At 42.0% G+C, this 23,964-nt stretch overlaps 1 protein-coding gene across 3 annotated transcripts in view; it reads right to left on the reverse strand.

Annotated features, from left to right (window-relative positions):
- Positions 1-3,060: 3,060 nt before the first annotated feature.
- The window catches only part of MKLN1 (muskelin 1), a 92,833-nt gene continuing 71,929 nt past the window's right edge, over positions 3,061-23,964 (reverse strand). For all 3 annotated transcript variants that reach the window (XM_004176519.6, XM_030290029.4, XM_072918535.1), the window contains 6 exons: positions 18,733-18,880; positions 17,633-17,747; positions 15,907-16,046; positions 13,553-13,655; positions 5,266-5,320; positions 3,061-3,376 (listed from right to left, as the gene is read on the reverse strand). In XM_004176519.6, coding sequence (XP_004176567.4) covers positions 3,255-3,376; positions 5,266-5,320; positions 13,553-13,655; positions 15,907-16,046; positions 17,633-17,747; positions 18,733-18,880 — 683 coding nt within the window. In that variant the 3' untranslated portion in view covers positions 3,061-3,254. The remainder of the gene's footprint in view (positions 3,377-5,265; positions 5,321-13,552; positions 13,656-15,906; positions 16,047-17,632; positions 17,748-18,732; positions 18,881-23,964) is intronic.

Genomic DNA, 23,964 nt, shown 5'->3' on the forward strand with positions numbered 1-23,964 from the left:
CTAAACCAAGAGTGAAGTCTGGATGTCTGTATTAAGTTTACCCCACCCTGACTTCCTCTAGCTTTAAAAGACATACCAGAACCTTGTAACTTTGGCTTTAAAGACCCAAAACATGATGAATGAGTCCCTCTTTGACAAGGAACGATGCTTTCCTTCGCAATACCTTATTTACAAGTTAACACAGAATTTACAGATAGAACTACTGACTGTAGTGCAAAGATTATGTGGTGTCAAGTTCATACACAAAGTCACCTTATAATCTAAAGTAAAGGCAAATAGAGTATGTTTGTCTTGTCTAAGCTAAAGAGCAGCCTCAGACACAGCCTACAAGCAATGATGGTGAGGTTCAAATTCAAAGACTTCTCAAGCACAGCTCAGATATTTATAACCTCGCATGCACTGGGCTGTGAAACCTTTCCAGGTGGCTGTTTTCAGATCCAGTGGGTTTCTTTACTGTTTGTATTTCGGGCTTTCTGTAATGAGCACATCAGATGCTTTCCTGGAATATCATCAGTGTCTTTAAAGATCAGCATGCAATGAAATTCAGACTACCCGTGTCATTGCCTGACAGCAAGTGGCTGATTTTAAAAGGAAATGTATACTTCACTGCTCAGAATTTTTTGTTAGAATTTAAAGCAGGTAACATAGCATACATCAATGCAAAGAGATCATTTGACTCCTAGCTTTAAGGATAAAAAGAAGGAAAGATCCTTGGCAAAACCACAAGAAGCCTTCCCTTTGGCTTAACCTCTCTGGCCACATGGTGCCTCTGCTGCTCAACAAATACTGCAGAGCTGAGCAAAGTTTCTGCTGGTTAATCACCAGCTGTAATCCATGAACTGTGCTGGTGCGAGCGGCATCGATCTGCTCGGGACAAAGGCAGGTCAATATTTGATCATCCTGAAGTGCTCTCGTTAGCTGGGACTGTCAGTCCTGCAGAAGCCACGTTCCCCTGGCTCAAACAAATCATTGATTTGCAGGACGCTCCAGAACACAGAGCTGAGGCTGCCGGGCTCCGCACACCCCCGGCGCAGAGGACAATGAGTTTGGATCGAATTCCTGTCACACAAATCAGACCTGACACGATGCACTGCTCACCAGCAGCACCATTCACAGCTCTGGCCGTTCCTGAACTTCCCCTGCCTGCTCACCACGGCTTCTCCACCAAGGTGTATCTTTTGGGTTCTTTCAGCCATCCAAGGCGGACGCACAACAGTTTATTAAGAGCTTGGTTAATTACAGAACTGTCACAAAGAGTATTTAATCATCTGATTGAAGCTGAGGATACACAAGCAATGAGATCAAGTGATAAAGGAGCACAGCAGCACTAAATTTAAGTGCTAAAAGGTTGCAGAATTTTGGCTGGTTGCACTAAAAGTGCTCATTTTGATCTCAATGGAAGCAACAGCTCAGCTGGAATATTCCCCCAGTAACTACATTTGTACTGTACAAACTCTATGTTACTTAACAAAGCCTCAGCACAGGTAGCGCAACACAAAGCCCAGCAGTGATGTAAAACTTTCCATGTCAATAGGAAAAAAACCTGCCACGTTCCAGAGAAACAATTTCATCAGATTTCATTTCCCACACTGAGTGGATTCTTCCATTTGCCATCCACTGAAGTGCACAGTGTCTGAACAGTCTCAAGTGACAGGTTAAAAACACTTCATTTGTACAGTCCTCCCTGAAGACAAGCCTGGCCTCTGACACACTGTTCCTTTCTAAGTGATTAAACACTAGTATGAGGTTTTGAAATTTATTTCTAATGCACCAGGACTACAAAAGTTACACAAAGAACATGATAAAGAGGCAATACAATCAAAGCAAGCAGACACTTGAGCTCTGAAAAAGACACTTGACTAACTCTTTATTTCAAGAGTCCAAATCATCTTCGCACACACAGGACTTCCACCAAGTTCAACAGGAGCCACAGCAGGTGCAGCAACAATACCTGACTGGCATGAACACTGCTGGACAGAAAGTTTTGCAGTTTCATATAAATATTTACATCTGCCAGTGTGTACTGAATGCTCACGGACACCGAATGCAGAGTTTCTAATGCTGGGTTATGCATGTCCTTCATTCAACCTCACAGTGCAGCACCAAGCCCTTACAGTGTTTATAAAGAAGGCTTTCAGCAAAAGGAAGAATACATTTTCTATACATATGCATCAGCTCATTTTCAGAGATTTATGCTAAGAAGGCCTCCCTCACATTCAGATCTAGGTCTAAAATGCTTTGACAAGGGAGCTGCACTTACACGGGAAGGAGACAAGCTGTTGGGAGCAACGCCCTGTACACGTACACACGTACAAACACACACAGAAGCACATGGAAACGAAGACAATCTGCTTCACAAATCCTACACCCAACCTGGGGTCAGGTTTGCAGAGGTTGGGGATGTGTGTGGTGGAAGACCCAGTTCTGCCAGGCTCGCTGAGGACCCAGAGGGTTTCTCAGGGGATGAGCACAGCAGCAAAGAGATCAATCCCTGAAAAGGGGCCCATGTGGGCAGCGACTGCACTCCCTCTTTCCAGCTGTATCTCAGGTTCCCTCTTGCCTGCCAGGCTTAAGTGGAAGGCTCAGGAGAACAGGAGATAGGGATGTAGGTCGTCAGTTTAGATGTCTCAGAAGCAACTAGACATGACTGTCAGCACAGCTCTGGGAAGGGCAGACAGACTGTTAGGAACACAGGCTCGCCTTCCCGCGACACACTGTGAGTACAAGACTCAGGACATAAATTACATCATCTCAACACCTGCCAGTGTCCTGCCACTAAGTTATTCAGCTGCTGAGGATGGAGTTGTAGGACAAAGCAACACATCATAACTAGCTACAAATGAGGAAAGAACATCTCTTCCCCCTCTTCCTCAGGAAATGCAAAATAAAACCCATCATCTTTAATCCCAGACAAGTCACAAATCTCAAATTTTCCCCCATAGGCAAAAAGATCACTGCATGACTGGGTTTTATTTCTTTTTCTTTTCCCCCCACCTTTTCATCTTACATTTGCTAACTCAAAATCCAAAGTCAGAAAAAATATATATATTTAGTCAGAAGTACGTCAGTTACATTTTATTAACCTACTCCAAGGGAAAAGCTCCAGGGATTCACCATACAAGTATAAAACCCCTTTCAAACACCTAGGGGTTACTATATTAACTTCATCCCAGCAGTCAATCAATGCAGTAAAAAAATTAAAATACTGAAAATGGATGCTTTTCCCCTCTTCCATGTGTCCAGTAATTGCTCTGTTACAGTGTGATGAGGTCCACCAGGTTGCCTTTAGGAGGGGTCATGTTGTCTGGGAAGAAGTTGACTAACGTGTCAAACAGCTGAGTTCTCTGGGCATACGTGTGGTCAACGTCTGAAAATCCTGGGGGAGGAAAGAAAGGGGAAAGTAAGTCACTCCTCCCAATCCCAAACACTCAGTTTAGCTGTGGAATTGTCCATTTGGCATAAATGTTAACAGCTCCCTCTGCCTCCACTAATAAGGCTGCTGGCTCTCCATCCCACTACTGCGAGCACATATAGAGAGATTATGTCATCCCAAGCCAGCATTGCCATCAAGATGCCATAAAAAGTAATAAACAAATGCCTGTCAAGCTCACTGACAGCCCTGAAGAAATGGGGGAAGCAGGAGCTCTCAAGGGACTGCACTGATGCCCCAGAAAACAAAATCCATGCAGCTATTTTTATTTGGTGCCTCATTTCTTCTGTCCTCAGGCTTTCTTCATTATCTTCACTACCACGACCAGAACTGCTCCTTGGTTGCTTGGAGTTTTCCTTGAGATAAGCTCAGCTGACAGCAGGAGTCCCAACTCAGAGCTGGTATTTACTCACTGGACTTGCACCTGGCTGCATCTTGGCACACAGGAGCTTTGCAAACCGGTTTCTGGAGTGCTGCCTCCCAACACGGCAGGGTTTGGTTTGCATTGTTTATCCAAATCCTACGCTAAAACCATCAGCAAGAACAATAGGGCAGGCACACAACAATCTCCTCCACTTTGGATTACTTCCATTGCTGCTATCTCAAAGGAATGCTTTTTAATTTAGTGAACTCACTCTTCAGTTAATCAAAGTCAACCAAGTTAATCAAATCAAGGAGGGCTGGGGTTTTTGTTTTCAAAGCACCTCTTGATGTACATATCCTCCTATGTGTAAACCCAAAATCTGGATAAAGTATTGTACTGAGTGAAGAACTAATTCATCTTTTAAAATGCTTAAAACTAGGGAAAAGTTTTGAGGGTGGTGAAGCACTGGCACAGGTTGCCCAGGGAAGCTGTGGATATCCCATACCTGAAGTGTTCAAGGCCAGGTTGGATGGGGCTTGGAGCAACCTGGGATAGTGGAAGGTGTCCCTGCCCATGGCAGAGGGGGTTGGAATGAGATGATTTTTTGAAGGTCCCTTGCAGCCCAAACCATTCTATGAGTCTAAGAAAAACCCAACTTTTTTGAAACTTGGGTTTTCTTTCTTTAAAAGCAGTTGATCCTATAGGTCAACTTGATGTCTTCCAAATCACAGGAACTCAGCAGAGCTTCCTCATCCAGCAGGGCAGAACTGCAGTGGGCTTTAACCTTCCCTCAGTTTCTCAGATTGGGAATTATACCTCCATCAAAAACTGAAGTCATCCATTCTCTTAGTGAGAGCTCAAAGAACACTCCAGTACAAGGATGAAATTTCTGCCTGTACCCTTCCCACAGGCTGCCCAGGATGAGTCTCTGAGATCTCTCAAAGAGTTAACTGGACAGAGCAGTGAAACAAATCACGTCTTTGGCTCAGCCCTCCTGTTTCCAGCCCTTCATGCCACTGTTTTCTTCACTCTTGACACTCTGCCCGAAGAACTCATTCTGCAGAGAACAGAGCGAACCAAACTACTCCAGGAATTGCAGTTATCACAGCAAACAGAGCCGTAGCCATGCTGTGAGATTCCAAAGTGACATGACAGGAGGTGCTTTATTCTGACCAAAGCTTCTGTTTACTTGCGTAACAGTGAAGGATCAGATGTAATAAGAGACACAAAATGATCCCAGGAGGCATTGGTTTAAAACCACTGATGGTGAGAGATGTTTTAAATATGGGCTTGAGGTATTGGACACTGGTCATTATAAATAACCTCTCAAATGTCTGGGTAGTGGCACTTTGCATATTGAAAAGAGTCTGCAATGTTGATAGGAACTATAACATTTGATATAAAAACCAGTAGAAACTAAGAGCATTATCAAAGGGAACATCACGTAATTCCTCTGACACACAATACTCACCGAGAGTCGTGAAATCCGAGCCAGACTTAAATAATGCTGAGGCAAGAAGCTGAAACTGCAGAAGAAGAGGTAAAGGGACAAAGAAAGAAAAAAGTGTTATTAACCACAAAGGCAAAAACCCCAAGGGATTCATAGAAGTACAAGTAGCTTTAGAGTTGCTGTGTTTTCTCTACACAATCCTCACAACTCCTGTGCCATACACATGAATAACAGCAGCAGGCACTTTCACATGAGCACTACAATTTGTCACCTTGGCACAAGTTAAATGGTTTTTCCTAGAATTAGAGCAGTGTTGATGCAATGAAAGGTATTTGACTGAGAGCTCTAAAAATCTCATTTTTTTACATATAATTTTTTGCCTCTTTGGCAGAAGGTAGAGTCCCTTCCACACAGTAACATTCCCAGGGATTAACAAGGTATAGACTCAGCAGCCAGGGATTAGCAAAAAACAGGGAAACTGCTGGAATGAGCATGAACTTCTTGAAACAGAGAAAGCTCTGCCCAGAGAAGCTGTGCATGCCCCAACCCTGGCAATGTTCAAGGCCAGATGGGACTGAACAACCTGATCTAATGGGTGGCATCCCTGCCCATGGCAGGGGGTTTGGAACTCAATGATCCTTTAACGTCCCATCCAACCCAAACCATTCTATGATTCTAACTACAACAACCTTTCAAACTGCCAAAGATCTCACATCACAAATTTAAGGCATTATCTTCCTAACTAAAAATAAAAATTCTTTGTTTGGGAACATCAAGAGCATGAATAAAAACATTTTACTTAACACGTTCATGGTTTTATTCTCCCTTCATGTTTCACTGATAGACAGTGACCACAGTGTCTTCCTCTGCCCCTAACTGCTGTTTCCAGGAACACAGGGAACAGAAAAGCTTAGTGCTTTGTCATACTCCTGCACAGAAAGAGTTGATTCCCTGAAGCTTTGGAATTTTATGTCTCCTGCCTGTGTGTCTTTACAGCACAAAGCCCGAAGAAAAAGAAGGGAGGAAAAAACCAGAAGAGAAGCAAATATGTTCAGGGAAGGAGTGGAAAGAACAGCCAGGCATTACATATCCATCAGTTGAATTTCAATTTCAATAAAAAATGGGAACACAGACAATTTGTAGGCATGTAGGAGTGGAGAAGGTGATGAGTAGCAGCCAACATGAATTTGGCAACAACAAGTTGCAGTACATCAATCTGATTTCTCCTATGAGGCAGAAGGCCCTAGGGATGGGACTTGGCAACAGACCTTGTCCATTCTGACTTTCATAGGAATTCTAACACTTTCATATGGTATTTAAGACACATTGTGATGGCACCACTTAGATTAAGCCAACAGGGAAAGGCAAACAGATCAAATAACTTTTCTGTGGGTGGCCATCAATGGTTTGACATCAAAATGGAGCCTTGAATCAGGAATGATTCATCTGTGGCCCAGGGTCAGCATCACCCTGGGTTTTCAGTGATAACCTGCTTGGCAGAACAGGGCAGGATCACCAGACCTTACACCACACTCAGACTGACTCCCAGCGTGGAACAGCCAGCCTTCCAACTCTTTTTCCACTTAATCCAAATTATAATGATGGATTGAGGTGCATTTTGCCAGGGCCAAGTGCAAATCCACATAAACAGAAAAAATCAGCAATACAGAATAGGTGCAGAGGCTCTGTGAAAATGCACTTAGGCGCTACAACAAATCACTATCACTTTATTATAAAACTGACAAATGCATGAAAAGGAGCAGAATCTTTAAATAAAATACTCTTGCTGTTACAAGGTTTTAAAGTCTCCTCTACAATAAGGAGCCCATTTTTGGAATGCCCTGTATCAGCTAGCAACACATGAAGAATGCACTAGAAAAAAAATTAAGTGTTCTGAAAAGCAAGTTCTATGAAGAAAGCTCAAAGGAGTCAGGGTTGCAGAGAACGATGGCCAAGCACAAAACTGCCGAAGTCACAGATGCAAAAGGCTGCTACAAAAAGCAGATCTACAACCCAGTGCAAGAAGCTACAAAAACACTTCAGTAAGATCAGTTTCAATGTGACATCAAGGGAACAATCAAGCTAAAATAAGGACTGTAGTGTCTGGGTAAGTCTGCATCCTTTGGGGACAGAGGACTGACAAACTGGAGATGAGGGGGAAGGGGGTGTAAAGTGCCCTCCTGAGTGTAAGGCCTGGTCACACTAAATCACTGCAGTGCCACACGTGGATTCCACTGTGAACCTCATTTGTGAGAGCAGCTTGGCTTCCCAGCAGCACCGTACTTAAACAGCTGCCCAGCAGAAATAGCTCCAAAAGTTCCAATAAAACCCGTGGCTAAATCCGTGCGGCTTCTGAGAGCAAATGCCACGCTCTGGCCATCCCTCCCTCCCACACGATGGCCTCAGGGGCCCGCTGCCAGCTGCCTGGTGGCACACCAAGCTGGGATAAAGCGGGTGCCACGTGCTCCCAGGGGTTCCCATGCTCCTGCAGCAACGCCCTGCTGGGAGCACAAAGCCACACTGGGGCTCAGGTGCCCGACAAAGAGGCCAGATGAGCAGGGTTCAGCCAAGAACTCGCTGAACTGAGACCAAAACCCTGCTGAAAATGGCCTCTGCCAAGTTTCCAGCCTCATCTGCACCAGGCATGATGGATTTTCACGGCTACGAGTTTCTTTGCAGCTTTGTGGGGAAGGAGGATATTGTTCCCTTCTCCACTGATGGCAACGCACTTGAGTTAACCTTTAGGGCTGTTGTTTGGTTGGTTTGAAATTTAATTTGTGTATCAGCTCACACTTGAAAAGCACTTTCTGATGGAAAAGTCAAGCATGGGAATAAAGAACATCAATTAAGGACAGTGATGAACCTAAGCTGGTTCACTCTGCACTTGAATTACAATCCCAAACCCTACAATGTTATCCCAAAGGATCCCCACCTTTTTTCCAAAGTGTGGGACAGTTACTGCTCACTCAATACCAGGTATCCTACATACCATTCCCAGCAGACATCCAATGTACTATTTTCTTCACAAAGTTTAAGCTTTGCTCTAAAGAACAAATTAATTTCTTCATCAGCTTTCTTATCATATTAATTGTTATTCTAACAGATGGCACTTCAAACTCTGATTAATTTTGGGTCTATTTGAAACTAACAGTATCTCATTTTTCAAAACATGTAGTGTTATGCCACAGCTTCTGAATTCACAGAAAAGCACGGCCCTCAAGCAAATCACACCTCAGATCTCCCCCATCAGGCACTAGAATGAAACACCCAATTAATGACCATCTAGGAAAAACAATTTGCTTAATATCACACAGCAACTCTGTTATGGAGGCAAGAGCAGAATTCAATTATCCAGCAGAAGCATCCAACTGCTTTAATCACACCACCACCCATTTTCTTCTGACAATCCCTCTGGCTCACTGGCTTCATCCTTTCCAAATTAAGCCTGCACTCAAAAGACAGCAGTTCCCTTTGTTACACAATTAACTTCTCTCTCGGAGATCCAACCAACCTCCTGAACAGAAGCAGGGGCTCTTGGGAGATAAACAGATCTGGTTAACTAATGGAAGGTTATATACTATGTCTATTTTTATATATTTGCTGCACACCTCTGCCCTTGCACAAACAAAATGCTTAAGAGGGAATGAGTAATTCCCATTTGGGATACCTGGCCAGTTCTATGAATCACAATTCCTCCTCCTCCTCCTCTGTAATGCCTGTGTGTGAGTGCTCAGAACACAGCATAAACCAGTTCCTCAGCTTTGACCAGTTCTCTGGGGCTGGTGATTCCCAGCACAGGCTCAAAGAGGCAAAGAGAAGCTCAAACCCTTTGAGGATGGAGCTGTCGCTGAAATTGGGAGGGCTGAATGCTGTTTTTGTAAAGGCTCCTTGGCTCCAAAGCCTCTGCTCCTGCAGCACTTAGGCTCTGAGGCTTTACAAAGAATCACAGCAGGACGCAAAGAAGAGAAACAAGCTTTTCTTAGCTCCTTCTAGAACTATTTTTCCCATTTGGGCTTCAATTTTCCCAGAAATACCAGTCTAATGCAGATTCAAACAATACTTTTGGGCCCTGCTGGCTTTATCTGTCAAATTTATTAAAGACAAGGTCTTAAGAATGGAAAGTATGAAGCAGCCTTGAACAGGGGCCTCCAGCCTCAGTCTACAAGCAAGTCAGGCCTCACATTGGCCTCCAGGTCCTTGCTCTTTCTCCTACTATGCTCCAAGAAAAACATACTGTGAGTTTTCCTTTTGCTTTGTATCTGTTTTACAACAATCATGGGATCAAACTTCATAGGTTGTTAAATCTCCATGTACAAAATCATCCTGCTCTCCCATACTTGGAAAGCACTGGACATTTTTTTGTGTCATCTTGATTTCTACTGCAGCCCATTTAACAGCAGCAAAGCTCTGGGTATGATTACTGTAATGTTCAAGGAGCATTTTTAGCTTTTGTACATGAACTACTGATGTTTATGTGCTTTAACAGCACCTCTTTTTCTCTAAGTACAAAATCTGGAATTCAATTTGATATTCATTTTGACCATCCTTTTATCTTTAAAAGCCTGGTGTTGTAATCTTTCACCAAATTCACATTTGTGTGTGACAGAGAAGAACAGCCATGCCAGCAGAAAATTTTACACCAGCAAATAACCCTTTCATACAACTTTTAATCTGTTAAAGCACGGACAAAATTCCCCATTTTCTAGAAATTTACCCTCATTTTCCTATAGTGTCAGGGCTATTAACCCAGAGCCACTAAAAGATCCACTGATTTGGGAACACTGAACTGACTGACTGAGGAGGTTTAAGTGATGACAAGCAGAATCACAGTTAAAGACTGGATCTGCATTTGTGGGCAGAGAAGTTGCTGGCACACAGCCTGTGGCTACTAAACCAAGCACCCATGCAATACCTGTTACTTGCAGGCATCTATTTAATTTCAGAATAATAAAAAAGTGGGGAAAAAATAGTCCTCTTAGCATCCCTAAAATTCACAGCAACAGAATGAAAAAACTTGAGGTATGTTCCTACTATCAATCATTCATGCTACTTTAAACAAAACCAGTTACTAAGGCCAAAGTAAGTTTCAAGAACAGACTGTTTGTTTTCCTTGGCATCCAACTGCAAACAGCTGAACAGACTTGCCTAACTAAGTCAGAAGGAATTACTTCTATTACAAAGCAAGCAAGCCTCACCACAAGGGGAAATTCTGCTTGTAATGGTATATAACACCACCCAGATCTCCATCCATAACACATGAAGCCATACAGTCCAGTCTCCAGAATTATTGCACAAAGTTGGGGATGAAACTATTCAGCCTGATCCTTCCCAAGTTTAACAGTTGCCCTGGGAGGAGGGAAAACAGGCAGGAATGGATTCCCTAAAGTTCTAAGATGCCTTACAGCATTCAATGGCTGCAGCAAATCACATCTGTCACCCTCGCTATTAATTGAGATACAAATCAAATAAAGGCAGGGCATGGAGGTGTCTGGGCTGAAAGACACAATCAAACTGGTGCTTGAAATTCGATATGGAATCCAAAATGCCTGCGTCAGTCCTTTGGAAGGCACAGGAGCTATTTGAAGATGCAATGCCAGAGCAAAAAGCCAACTCGATGTGATAACCGGAAGGTAAATTGACGTCAACTGGAAATGCACCCAGTCAGTACCAGCCCAGCAGCTGGCTCTGTGCCACAGCCCTGGCAGATCTGTCCCAGTGTAAAAAAAAGCTCTGGAAGTTAAAGCTTTATGACCAGCACAATGAATAATAATTAAAAAAAAAAAAAAACAAACCAACAAAAAAAAAAAAAAAAACCTCCAAAACCCAAACAAAAAAGCATCCCAGAAACTGTTAAATGATTTTTGGAGACGACTGGAATGGATGGAAGCTTTAATTCTGCTGAATGGTGTGTGCTGATCTGACAGCCCAGCACGACAGACAGAAGCTATTGGATTTTGTTTGGATCAGACATTAGGCCTGCAGAGAAAGAATCTACAATATATTCACTCAGCTGGACTGAGCTATGTAAGCTCATTCGCTGGATCATTAATGTTCAGAACACCAGTGTGCTCTCTAAAAAGGGGTAATTCTTTTTTTCAAACATTTAATTCTATTTCTACTGGTGTGATACAGCTTCTACATTCCCCCAGAATCTCAGGGGAGACAATGCAAGCATGTAAATTCTCCATTCCTACAAGGTGGACAAGTTGAACACTGAGCTGGGAAAAGGAAAAGGAGGATATTAAATGGTTTTCTGTGCCAGATGTGCCCAACATGCAGCTTCTGCAGCAGCTCCCTCAGTCTGTGGGCGACAGGAGGCAGCAGGAACTAGGAAAGGAGCTTGCTCATCACACCACACGTTTGCTGTTCAGGGAATAATAAAAAGGCCCAGCCAGCCATGAGATGCAGGATCTCCTTAGGAATAAATGGCTGAGGAGAGACAGGCTACCAGCACACAGGTGTGACATGGAGAAAAAAGGAGATCAAAGAACACAGGACACATCTTATAGGAGTGGGAGGGAGCAGAAGGGAAAAAGAGATCATCAGGATGGGGATTGGTACTGTATGGGTTACTCAGGCTCAAACAGGAAGATGAAACCTCAAATTCTGGGTTGAGTTTTGGGCCCCTCACAACAAGAAAGTCACTGAGGGGATGGAGTAAGTCCAGGGAGGGGAACTGAGCTGGGAAAGGGTCTGAGGCACCAGGAGAGGCTGAGGGAGCTGGGAAAGGGGCTCAGCCTGGAGAAAAGGAAGCTCAGGGGGGATATTCTGGCTCTGCACAACTCCCTAACAGGAGGGGACAGTGGGTGGGGGTCACTCCCAAGTAGTAAAACACAGGACAAGAGGAAATGGCCTCAAATTAAGACTGGGCATAAGGAAAAAAATCACCAGAAGGGTTGTCCAGCTCTGGCACAGGCTGCCTGGGGAAGTACAATCCCCATCTCTGGAGGTATTTAAAAGCCACATGGATGTGGCACCTGGGGACATGGCTTAGCAGTGGCCTTGGCAGTGCTGACGCAGTGGTTGCACTTGACGACCTTAAAGGTCTTTTCCAACCTCAAAGACTCTGGAAGTGTTACCACACTGGGAAGATGGCACATATCAGAAAAAAAAAAAAGCATCTCCTTTTTTATCTTAAGAGAAACAGGATCATCTGTTGCCTTTCCTGTGCTAGAAATGACTAGAAAGGATGTGAAACTACTTGATATGGAACAATTTGAACAAGAAACTATTTACAGAGAACAGAGAGTCACACCACTTAAATATTTTGTTGAATCACATGTTTATAAATGCTGATTAGAATTTATGACAAACGTGATCACTTCCAAGATCTTGATAAGAGTAAGCTTTTTTCCTAATTCTAACTCTACAATTCCATCCTGTGAACACACAAGAATATTCTTATATTCTCCCCCAAGATCTTTCAGTGTCTGTATAATCTTCTCTTTAGCTAAAGTAGCAAGTTAAACCCACCAGATTAAGAGATTTAATCCAGGGACTCAGCACTGAATAGAACTTCCCCTCCTCCTATGATGATTTTATAAAAGGAACTGTTGAATCCCTTCCCAAGTCATTAAGGAAAGGAGACAGCAAGAACCCCAGACTTTTCCTTATCTACCCATCAGGAGCTGAACGCTGGCACATCTCAGCTGGCTGCCCCAAATTCCATGTGGAAATTAATGCCAGAGTCAAATCAACCACCTTATCTGACACTTCTCACTATTTCTTTAATTGGTTTTGTAAAGTGACACGCACTGCAGTACTGGAATCAAAACAGGAAATGGGAACAAATTCCTGGAATAAATAAAGAACATGCCTACTGGATAATATTCAAAAGGCAAAGGAAATAAGATTTTAAGGGTAGCAAGCAGTGCATACATATAAACTACTTCCAGAAATATTGATCATCTTTAGAAAAGCTTTCCCTCCCCAGAGATGCTGAATATTGAGAAGCCTGAGCATGGGTAAGTTTCTACTCCCTTTCTACTGCACAACTACAGACTGGTGACATTTCAGAGAGTTTACATTTCAATTAAAACTCCCAAAATACACACCAGCACACTGGAATTAAAACAAAGGCTTAGTCTTCACTCTTAGGAGTACAAAAGCTATTTTATCTGGACCTGCAGTTGTTACATGACTGTTTCCAAAACAGTGTGGCTTAAGTGCAGAGAAATACGTGATACAGCAAAGTGTCTGGCACCTGCTGAGCTTTTACAAACTGAATTAAACCCAGGTTTAAGAGGCCCAAAACTTTCAATGAGAATGCAGTTTAAATTTCTTTAGGACAAGGTTCCTTGATCCTCACCTCCTTTGTCTCCTCAGGGTCCGAGTGATCCACAGTTACATATAAATCATTCTGCAGGTACTTCAGTGCACTAAGAGGGTCAGTCTGAGCTTTCTCTTCAAACCTGCAGAGAAGAGACAGAAAACTTGAGCACAGCCTTTTCCTTCAGGACTAAGTACTGTTGGTTCAACAGAGAGCAAAACCCATCTAACAAACCCAGTGTTTCCAAAGAAAACCACGTTAATGGAGGCTGAGCCTCATGGAATCAGGCTGAGCCTGATGGAATTTCAGGCCAGACTGAAACATGGAAGAGGGCTTTTTGGGGTGTAAGGGAGTTAAAAGGGCAAAGTATTACATTCTTACTAAAAAGATTCAAAAGCACATGCACAGAAGCTTCCTGATACATAAATATAAAACCTTGAGTGCAGATTGTTTTTCACAAATGAAGATGTGAGTAGCACCTCACAGATCAGACACAGGCAAGCCTTGAGTACTTCAGTCCCTGGGATATTAACATCCCACCTTTGGAAAGAGCACAGGTCCATAACAATCCTGTGCACCACCACCATTATCTCCTCATTTTCTTTTAATGAACAGGAACTACAACTTCTTTGAGTTCCCTCAAGAAATGAACAGAGCCCTCAGGAAATTATTCTGGGCTCAATGTACTCAGTGAGCAGAGCTGCTTCCCTGCAGCACTGAGTTGGTTGCATAGGCCTAGAAAGGATGGGCTTTAAAAATCATCCTTTTCCTCCTCTCACCTGCCCACTAAATTCAGCATCACACTGTTTGTCATCTTATCATATTGTTATTTTTTTATTTGGGTCATCTACCTGGCTATTTATACCACAGTGGACATGTGTAGCCTGAATTTTGAAACTGCCAAAAGATGTCAGTGACTGAGCAGCACAGGGAGCACAAAGACCTTGTCTGTCACCTGATGCATCTGACAGTTTGGTCACCACACATGGTTTCAAACACTGCCATAGATTTTCTCAGATGACATCACCCTGTTCCAGAGAGATGAAGTGCTTTAAATGAGTGGAGCCACTGTCACCTTGCTCTTTCCCACCCGCCCAGCCTGGCTGACTGGTACTGAACAAGTTCATAGGAAAAACAGGACCCCAGCTGATGCTGTGGGTTTGCTGTGGATGCAAGGCCAGTACCTGTTCTGGTACCCAGAGTTTGGGGGAGTGCAGGTAAAGGGCAGCCAGTGACTCCACAGCAATTCAGCTCCAGCCAGGCATCCATTCCACCATCCCTGGCTGCTCAGGTTTGGCTCCCTCACACAGACCCCAAAAATGGGAGCATGGTGCATAAACCCCAAACTTCTGCCATTTAACACGCAGCAACATTTCCTCCAAGTGCAATTTAAGCAAGTTGAAACAAATAATTCAGAGCTGACTCTGGAGGCTGCACAGCTGCATTTCTATACCACCACATCTGGGTTTAATAAGCCTCCCAGATAACTGGGCAAGGCCTTTATTCATTCTTGTAAGTATTCACATCTACTGTGTGCTAATCTCAGTGTCTCACCCAGCCACAGTGGCTGTGAGTTGAGTACAGCAATTTGCTTGCTGCCATAGAAATAAAATACCATCAGGTATTTTAACCTGACCTTCTAACTCTTGGCAGAGCCTGATAACAATGTATTTTCCCCTAGAATGCAGGGAGAGCTATTTACTGCCTCCAAATGATTTGCTGGGTCCTGAAAGGCTCTCTCACTGCTGCAATTTCTTGACTAAGGCAACACCATAAGCTTGATTTTGAAAAGCTGTTGCCCTTAATAGCAAATACAAGGCAGCTCTGAAGCATCCAGAGTGCAAGAAGCACTGCAGTGTAGCTGAATTCTGCCTAAGTGAGCTCTTTCAGGAGTTTCTGAATGAGAAACTCTGATGACCTCACCACGGTTGAGTCTCAGATGTGCAAAGGCATCCAGCCTCCAGACTTCATTAGCATCCTTGCAGGCTGTTACTATCTCCAAGCACTGTTTCCAAAACATACTCCATTTCCTTGGGAGGTGACAGCACCAAAACACATGTTGATGAGCAGCAGAGTGAAAAGGGAATCTAAAAATTCCCCATGACTCCCCACACAATAACCAGATTTTTCTAGTTTTAGAATTGCATGGGCAAAATGAATCAAGTTAATTTTGTAGTTTAGCCCTGGCCCACTGCTTTTTATTAAAATAATTTTAAGAAATAATCAAGAAACATGCAGAAGGTTTAGAAGGGACCTTGAAGAGCATCTAGTTCCATATAACCAATAAAATCACATTTCACAAAATGGTTTATGAGAGATTTGAGTCTTAGCAACTTGAAAAAAAAAAAGAAACACCTGTAAAAGGAAATTGCAAACCACCTTTGTTTCTATACCTGTGCTTTCTGATGAGGTATTTGCAGTGTCTTAGCAGGTATTCCTTTGAAGGTCGACAGAGCTTCAGAGACCAGAAATCATCTAATCTCATCTTTGGAGAGCAGGATTTACCAGGATTCCCTCCAAATAAGTAATGAACCTAAGGAAATGAGAGGCAGATCAAAAAATTGATTGTTTGTGTAAATCCACTGAACAAAGACAATTTACTATGTCAGCAGCTTTGCAGAGGTTTATTCTGGTGGGATAAACTCTGCCTTTTAGACAAGTTGCTCCATCTTATTATCAGCCTCACTTTGTCCCTATAGAGATGAAGAAAGTTCTCCTAAAAAATACATTTTAAGATAATGAAAGAGTTTTACTGTTAGAACATCCTTGTAGCAGATACCTGAGATATTTATAAATGAACATCCAAAATTAATGCAAATTCTTTCTTTAGGAAAAGCCTATGAGAATGATAAATCCTTGAGCAACTGGCAAAGTGAGTTGGAAGTCCTAAAGAAGTCCAAAGTAAAGTGACAGCAAGCCCAGTCCAGCACAATCTGAATGTAGAAAGAGGCAAATTTCCAGAAGAGTGGAAGTGTCACAAAAGGACTGTTTATTTCTTCACTACATTTTTCTACCCATCGTGTGGTAATTTCAGACCCTGGACTGTTGATATTAAACATGCTACAAAGGACCTTCAAATGCTGAAGTTTAACAAGTCCAACAGACTACCTTTCCCCATGGCTTTAAAAATAATCACTCAAAACAATGTATTCTGCATCCCACTGCTGTAGGCTCTCCTTATTTATATCAGAGGAGTTTAGAAAGGTCATTGGAACAGAGGTTTCTAAAAATAAGACTCTTCAAAACAAGCACATCAAACAGCTCCTCAGATAGCAACCTTCAGAGTAACTCAGAAAATACTACTCAGTCTCATGATGCCTTACACTTAGAAGTAAAGGCAGAACAGTATTTACTTATTTACTGTATCATTACAGTGAAGACAACAAGCAATGCAACTTCTCCATTCAGAATCTGCACTCATTGCTCCTTAAAATCCCTCAAATCTTGGGCTAGCTGAGTTTCCCAAATTTGATTAATATCCCAAAAAATGCAAGACTAAAATATGTTTTCTTTAACTCAGACTGCTTCAGACTAGGGAGAATTTTTAGAAAAATCCATGAAAAGATCAGTAAACATGTCACAGTAATTTACATTCATGAGTTAATGAATTTATGAACCTAATCTGTGGGTTTGTGCTTTACTGGTTAATATGTACAAAGCCTTAAGTTTACTGAGCTGTCATATACACTAAAGCACATGTTAAGTCTATTTAAGGATGAATGTGTCCATTGGAGGCTGACAGTGCTAAAGAATGACAGTTGTTTCTGACATGCAGGGCAAAGTCAGGCACCTCTGGTTCAGAGGATTCTTAACTGTGATTAGTTCACTCAAACACATCTTTCCTAGAAATTTTGGTAACTATCTGTTCTCATTTATTCACCAATAGGTTGAGATTAAATCCCTGATGATAATGAATGACGCTTCGTGTGTTCTGAAGTGTGAGATCTCATGTTTACTTCATACTGACATTAAAAGTAGTTTAGCACCCTATGTCAAAATATGGGAAGTGAGAGTTATTCACCATATTAATCCAAACATTCAAAAAGCATATTTACTGTACCATCTTTAAGGAAATAGCTGCATTATCAGAGCAAAAAGACTTAAAAAAAAAAATCATACCTTGTGCAACTCATCGTACACCAGCTGATGGGCAAACCTTGGGCAGGGCTCCTCTTCCTGAAGGCTTTTACCTGGATTCTCTTTTGCTGCTTGGTCATTCTTATAGACACAAGACCTGAAATCCAAAGCAGTAAAGAATTATTAGTTATACCTACTAATATAAGGAAGCACGAAAAGCTCCTGAAAGTCTGGAAGGTACAAATTATGTAAAACAGCGAAGATTTTCTTACTTCTCTTTATGTTGTCCTCCATTACCCCATCCCATTCTTAGCTCTACAAAGAACCCAGCCAACAATCACAGGTCATCTTGGCTGAAAACAGTCCTCAAGCACAAGCCAAACAGGAAAAAATTCTAAAAAATTATTTGACATGAGCCTTGGGGGATCTCTTCAGATGTTACATTATTTGCCTACAGAACTGTCAGCATGAAGTATTCTTTTATTATGGAAGAAAATATCTCGGACCCAGTAGAGCTTCAGACCACAGATTCTAGCAGAGGTGGTATTTCAGTCAGTGATTTCCAAGTAGACTTAAGTCATAACTGAGAATTCACTTTTAAAAAACAACACTCACACTTTTTGAAGTGATTGACCCCAATTTAAAAGAGGCCTTGTACACAAAATCTCTGTCAGTTCTGGAAAGGAACAGTGGCAATGAGCTACTAAATACAAAACCAGGAGATATTTTCTCAGAATATCCCATCTGGCACGGAGACTTTCCATCACCATTCACTTGCACCAGTTTCAGTTTCTAAGAACTAGAGCCATGTACACAGCTATTAACTTACACTGGACTGAATTTGCTGCACTGAATCCTGGCCTTGAACCCTTCCTACAGGAAAAGCCTTTTTTAACTGCTCACTTCCCCTCATCCCCTCCACCTGGTTCCAATAAAGATGTTCACATGATTTCTCTCCCTCATTTGGATTATTGCCATTATTACCTCTAAAGACAATGGGAAAAAGAGGTGCCTAAAAGGAACTCAGCTGTCTTTCACAACTTTCAACAATTTCAGGGTTAATAGAGGTTACAGAGTTGCCTTATGGAGACAGGATTGCTTTCTAAATAAAGTCAGTGTGGAAGTCAGAACTTAGGACTTACCAGCTGTTCCTCACAATGTCATAAATCCAGAAGGAATTCCTCACGTTCTCTTCCCGCTTCTCCTTGTCTTTACTGAGCCCTGACAAGACGTGGATTTCATTCAGTTCAGGATCAATGGTGGCCCTTTGAGTGAAACCTGTCATTGGAACTGAGAAAAGAAAATAAAAGTTACACGCTGCAAACAATGGAGGATGCAGGAAGGGATCCAAACATCAGGCAAACGAGTTTTATTCCCCTTGCAATTCAGCAGATCACCATGCAGAGGCCAACTTCTTCCCTGTTAATGCCAAGTCCAATGAAAATTCCTTTCTTCTCTTCCTATCACTGACTCTTGGAAGGAAAAACAAACCATTCTGAGAGCTGCTGTTTCCTAGGAAAAGATATGGAAAGAGCTTTTTGGGAGATGACTAGCTCAAAAATGAGGATTAGCTGCCTAATATAGAGCTGAATGACCAGATGACCCTTACAAATATGAATGGAGTGATTTTGTTATTATCTCATCTGTAAAAGGAAGCATTGATTCCAGAAAGCTTAATTGCAAAAGCTGGGAAACTCCAAAAAATTCAATATGACCTCTTAAGCCTATAGCTCACAACCCTGCAGGACAAAGATATCAAAGAAGCTTTTTGTATTTTCTGAATTGATGTGGCATAATTACCAAACTATTCTTCTGTCCCACCTTCAGATTTAGAAATATGGTGAAATCATGCGTATTCCAATAGTTTTCACCATAATTCCCTGAAAAAAAGGTCAGCAAATTTATTTGGCAGCCCTTTTTGTTTGTTGTGTAATTCCCCATTTCCTGTTTCCCTAGGCAACCATCCTTCCAAAATGTATTTGTGAAGGGCACGTGATCTTTGTTTACAGATCCTGTTTGTCTCCTTTCTCTTTCTGGGTCAGTTTACAAAGGCTGGTAAAGGTTCCTGGCCTTCGGTCAAGATTTTGGCATGAAAAATTCTCAGAACTCTTGTATTTTGCAAATTCTTCCTTGCAATTAACTGAATTGCCCCCACGGCCTAGAAAACGAGCCCTACATTAATAAATCATTTAATATTGCCGTTGGGGAATACACAAAATGGTATTTTGGAAACCCATTCTGTAACCGGTTTCATTCTCACGCATCACTCTTTTCATTTGTTAGGCCAGGAAAGCAAAAAAGGAATTAAAAAATTCTGAGTAGGATTTGGTTCTCCACAAGTTTTGCCCCTACTGAAAAATTTAGCAACACCACAAAACCAAAGCATTTCTTAAAAGAAAATTTTAATGCTCAATTCTTATGTAAATTTAAACAGAAACTGGAATATATTTAGATAACTCTATTTCAGACTACCTTTGACAAAATCCTTCCTTATGATTTTACAGGAGGAAGAGGCTTTGGAGCCCTCATCAGCATAAACCTGTCTAGTTTGACCTCCAATTTTGCCACAAAGTTTTAAAGGAAAATTAATCCAGTTTGTAAGCAAACGGGTGATAGAACAGAGAAAAAAATAAGGGAATAACACTGACACAACAATGGCTACACACTTTGTTTTATCTGCAAACCACAAAGAACTTAATTTTTAAATAAGGCAAATGAGGACTGTGAAAGTCATCCCATAAGGAAATTGAGAACAGAAAGATGACTGTAGACTAAAAACTGCTAATTTTTGAAACATATCGTGCAATATGTTTGCTTGCATAGTCAGGGACTAAGTTGCTGACCCAAAAGGATTAAATTCAAGGCCTGCTTGAGACATTTCTGGCAGGAGAGCCATCTAAATTTGATCAGCAATGCTAATGCACATGGAAAATGTCTTTGCAACCCTATCTGCTGCTTTGAACATTTGAGACCAAGCTGGAAATATTAAAAAAAAAAAAAAAAACCCCAGTGCAAATCTTCAGAGCACTAATACCTCATTGAAATGAAAATTATTATAATCATGAGGAACATAGCTGCTCTCTTACCATTGATACTCAAAGCATCTGAAACTCATCTATGGAAGTCCCATCCCTCCTTCTGAAATGTTGTTAAATAAATTAATTTTGTATCTCGTTTATGCTCGATTTCCCGAAGCTGAAATTATTATTTAAATAATGAAGGAGGGAAAAGCTGCCAAAGTTCAGCACTGGTGGTTTTTTCCTCTTGATATTAAGAATAGAATTCATCTGCAGCAACTGCAATCAAACCAAGATTCAAGTCAAGTAATTTCTGGTTTCCCTCAGCTGTAAATCAATCTCTTCTTGAAACAGTTTGAAATGCAGAAAGCCTAGAAAAGTATCAGAAATATAAATCCCTGCATTTACTTAGGGCCGGAGACAAGGAGTAACTTACATCAACTCTGTGACCTATCTAAGCAACTGGGTAGAAACTGTATTTATACAGTGCCTTAGGCAAGAAAGAGTTGACATCTGGTCTTTTACAGGGGAGGACAAAATTATAAAGTTGGATGCAGTGTCATTTAAAAAAAAACCCATAACACAAATTTGATACACAAGTCCCTGAAAATAAATAGACAGTAAGACAAGATACTACACAGTGAGTAGGAAAAGCTGTGATGTTTAAAACCCAACAGAAACATCAAAAAGATGTTTTCAAAGGAAGTCTGATCCTTGTTAGAGCAAAAGGGCTCCATAAAAACCTCAGGACTGAAATACTTCCACTAGGGGGTAAGAGAGGTTCATCATCTGCAAGTGCAGCAGACTGGCAGGAAATGTTGGACAGAATTCAAACGAGAATGGTCGGAGTAGCAGAGAGGGACATGGAAAAATACTTGTGACATTTAGGTAACAAAATGTACGCTGGGAAGGAAATCTAATTGTGCATGGGTAACAAAATTGAACCTGTAAACATGGGTCTATAATAGTGACAATAACTGATTGCTTAGAATATATGTTTTTAAATTTTAGGACTTGGGAGAAAAAAGTCAAATAAGAAGGGGTGAGACCCAGAGCACTTCCAGATCTGTTATTTACAATGTACTAGATCAAAGGGGTGAATGAAGTGGTAAGAAAGGCTCCATGCAAGTTCCCTCACTTGTGCTTCTTCACAGAGATGTAAAATCAGCTTTGGAGCAAATCCCTACCAATTCCACACCTTTCAGGGCACCTCTTTGGTCAGCTGTGGGCAGCCAGCTCCAAGGACAAAGCAGGGCTGAGGACTTAGCCCTGGATGTTTTGCACACTGGCCTGTGGCTACGTGGTATTAACTTTCCTCCTATGACAACACATCTCTTATTGAAGAGGAAAAGCTGTAGAGAGAAATCACTGAACACAACACCATCCCAAAAAGTCTACAAGATGATGAATGATTTTTCAGTGCTACTGAATGTTTTCTTCCCCCTTAATCTCATTAACCAACCTGGGGCAGAAAGGCAGTATCTACCTAAAAATAAGTCTGAATCGTAGCTCAGGAACTTAGTATTTTCATTCATTTTTACACAGTAAAAATGAAAACGTTGTGGCCTCAGTATTTAAATACAGTATTCATCCACACAGGCCTGGAGTTTGCAACCAAGCAATAATTCCTGAGTAAGCTCTGAGGAGGTGCTGTGGAGCTCTATACAGAGAAATTTCCATTTAAATACAACACACGGGAAAAGCTTTTCTCTGAAAGTGACACCTAATCATGGAACAGCCACGTTCCCACTACCACAGTCCCTGCTTACAGGAGTTTATGGGATCACAGTGATCATTTCAGCCAGCTGAATATTTTTTGGCTTGTGCGTGCAAACAGCTACAGTTGTTTCAAGCACAACCTTGGCTGCTGCCAATATCAAAGCAAGGAAACAGCTTTTACACAGAGACAGAGCTTGCAAAGCAGGAAATTTAAAACCATGGAATTCTAGGGTGGTTTGGGTTGGAAGAGACCTTAAAGGTCATCCAGTCTCACCCCCTGCCACAGGCAGGGACACATTTCACTACCGCAGGCTCCTCCAAGACCTGTCCAACCTGGCCTTGGACATTTCCAGGGATCCAGGGGTAGCCCCTGCTCTCTGTGCAGCCTGAAGTCAAGTTTATGGTTACACAGATGTGGTTCTTGTAGTACTGGACAGCATTTTGGAAATAAAATCTCATCTCTTACATTTGAGGGGATACTATGGCAAGTTTTCAATGTGCTTTGAATGGCCAAGCAATGGCCAAGCCATTCTATAAATTTATAGTCTATAGACCATGCCTGAAGGATTCATGAAGGATTAATAAGGGAAGCAAGTTCATTGACAGGGTTTTAGTGCCACCTGAGTTATGAAACCCTCAAAACACATGACTGCCTGTCCCACTGCAAGCAATTTGCAAGTATCCTCACTCCTTGTGATGCCTCATGATAACAAAATTGGGAGAAAACTTCATCACATGAATTCTGCTGCTCACCAGAACCTGGCACCTCCCAGTGGGTTAATTTTTAAAAAGTGGTAGGTCTGCAAATTATTCCACACCACTCCTTGTAGTTCCTACAAAGTGGAAGCAGCACCTCCCCCCGACTTTAATGGAGCAAGTTGTGGTGAATGATAGCACCAGGCCAGCTGTTGACACAGCAAGATAATGATTATCCTCTTGGATTTTTCCTGATGAGACTGCATCTGGCAGTCAGCCACAGAGCAGCTAAGGAGACCATCTGAACAGTTTGGTTGTCATGTTGACAAAGCAACAATCCAATGTCCAACGCTTGGCTCTCTCTGAGATTTTGGAAAAAAACAATCAGTCAGTAAATCTGAATGGAATTCTGAGCTATGGCAGTGCTGCAAGGTATCTCTAGGATCTGGTGACTGCCTGTTCCCCTCCACACCTTCACAGGTAGAGAAAAGGATTTGAGAATTAGTTTTGAGAAGCACCTCACAAGATAAAGCACATAAGGTCCCTCACAAAACAAAATGCTTCCATGGCAATGGATGTGCTGGCCATTGCAAGACATTACCTGAACACAGGCACAACATGCCAGGTGTCACTAGGAGGTGATGAAAATGGGACATTGAGGCTGCCTGTCCGAGCTGGATCCCAGCCATGCTGAGCCAGCTGTACTAACTATTTTGATTCACGTTTTTCTGACTTTGCCTTGTTTCCTGGCCTGGGCTGTGTCGCCTCTGTCCGTGGTACTTAACCATGAAATTCCCCATCCATCAGGTGCACAGTTCTGTACATGAAATGAGCATCTGCCCAACAAGAGCCCTGGGAGCTTCACTGGTAGCTCAAAAATAAGGCTTAGCTTTAAAATCTGTAGGCTGCCTTAAGAACCACTTCACCACTACAATGAGCCAC

Source organism: Taeniopygia guttata, chromosome 1A, assembly GCF_048771995.1.
Source record: "Taeniopygia guttata chromosome 1A, bTaeGut7.mat, whole genome shotgun sequence".
Classification (NCBI taxonomy): domain Eukaryota; kingdom Metazoa; phylum Chordata; class Aves; order Passeriformes; family Estrildidae; genus Taeniopygia; species Taeniopygia guttata.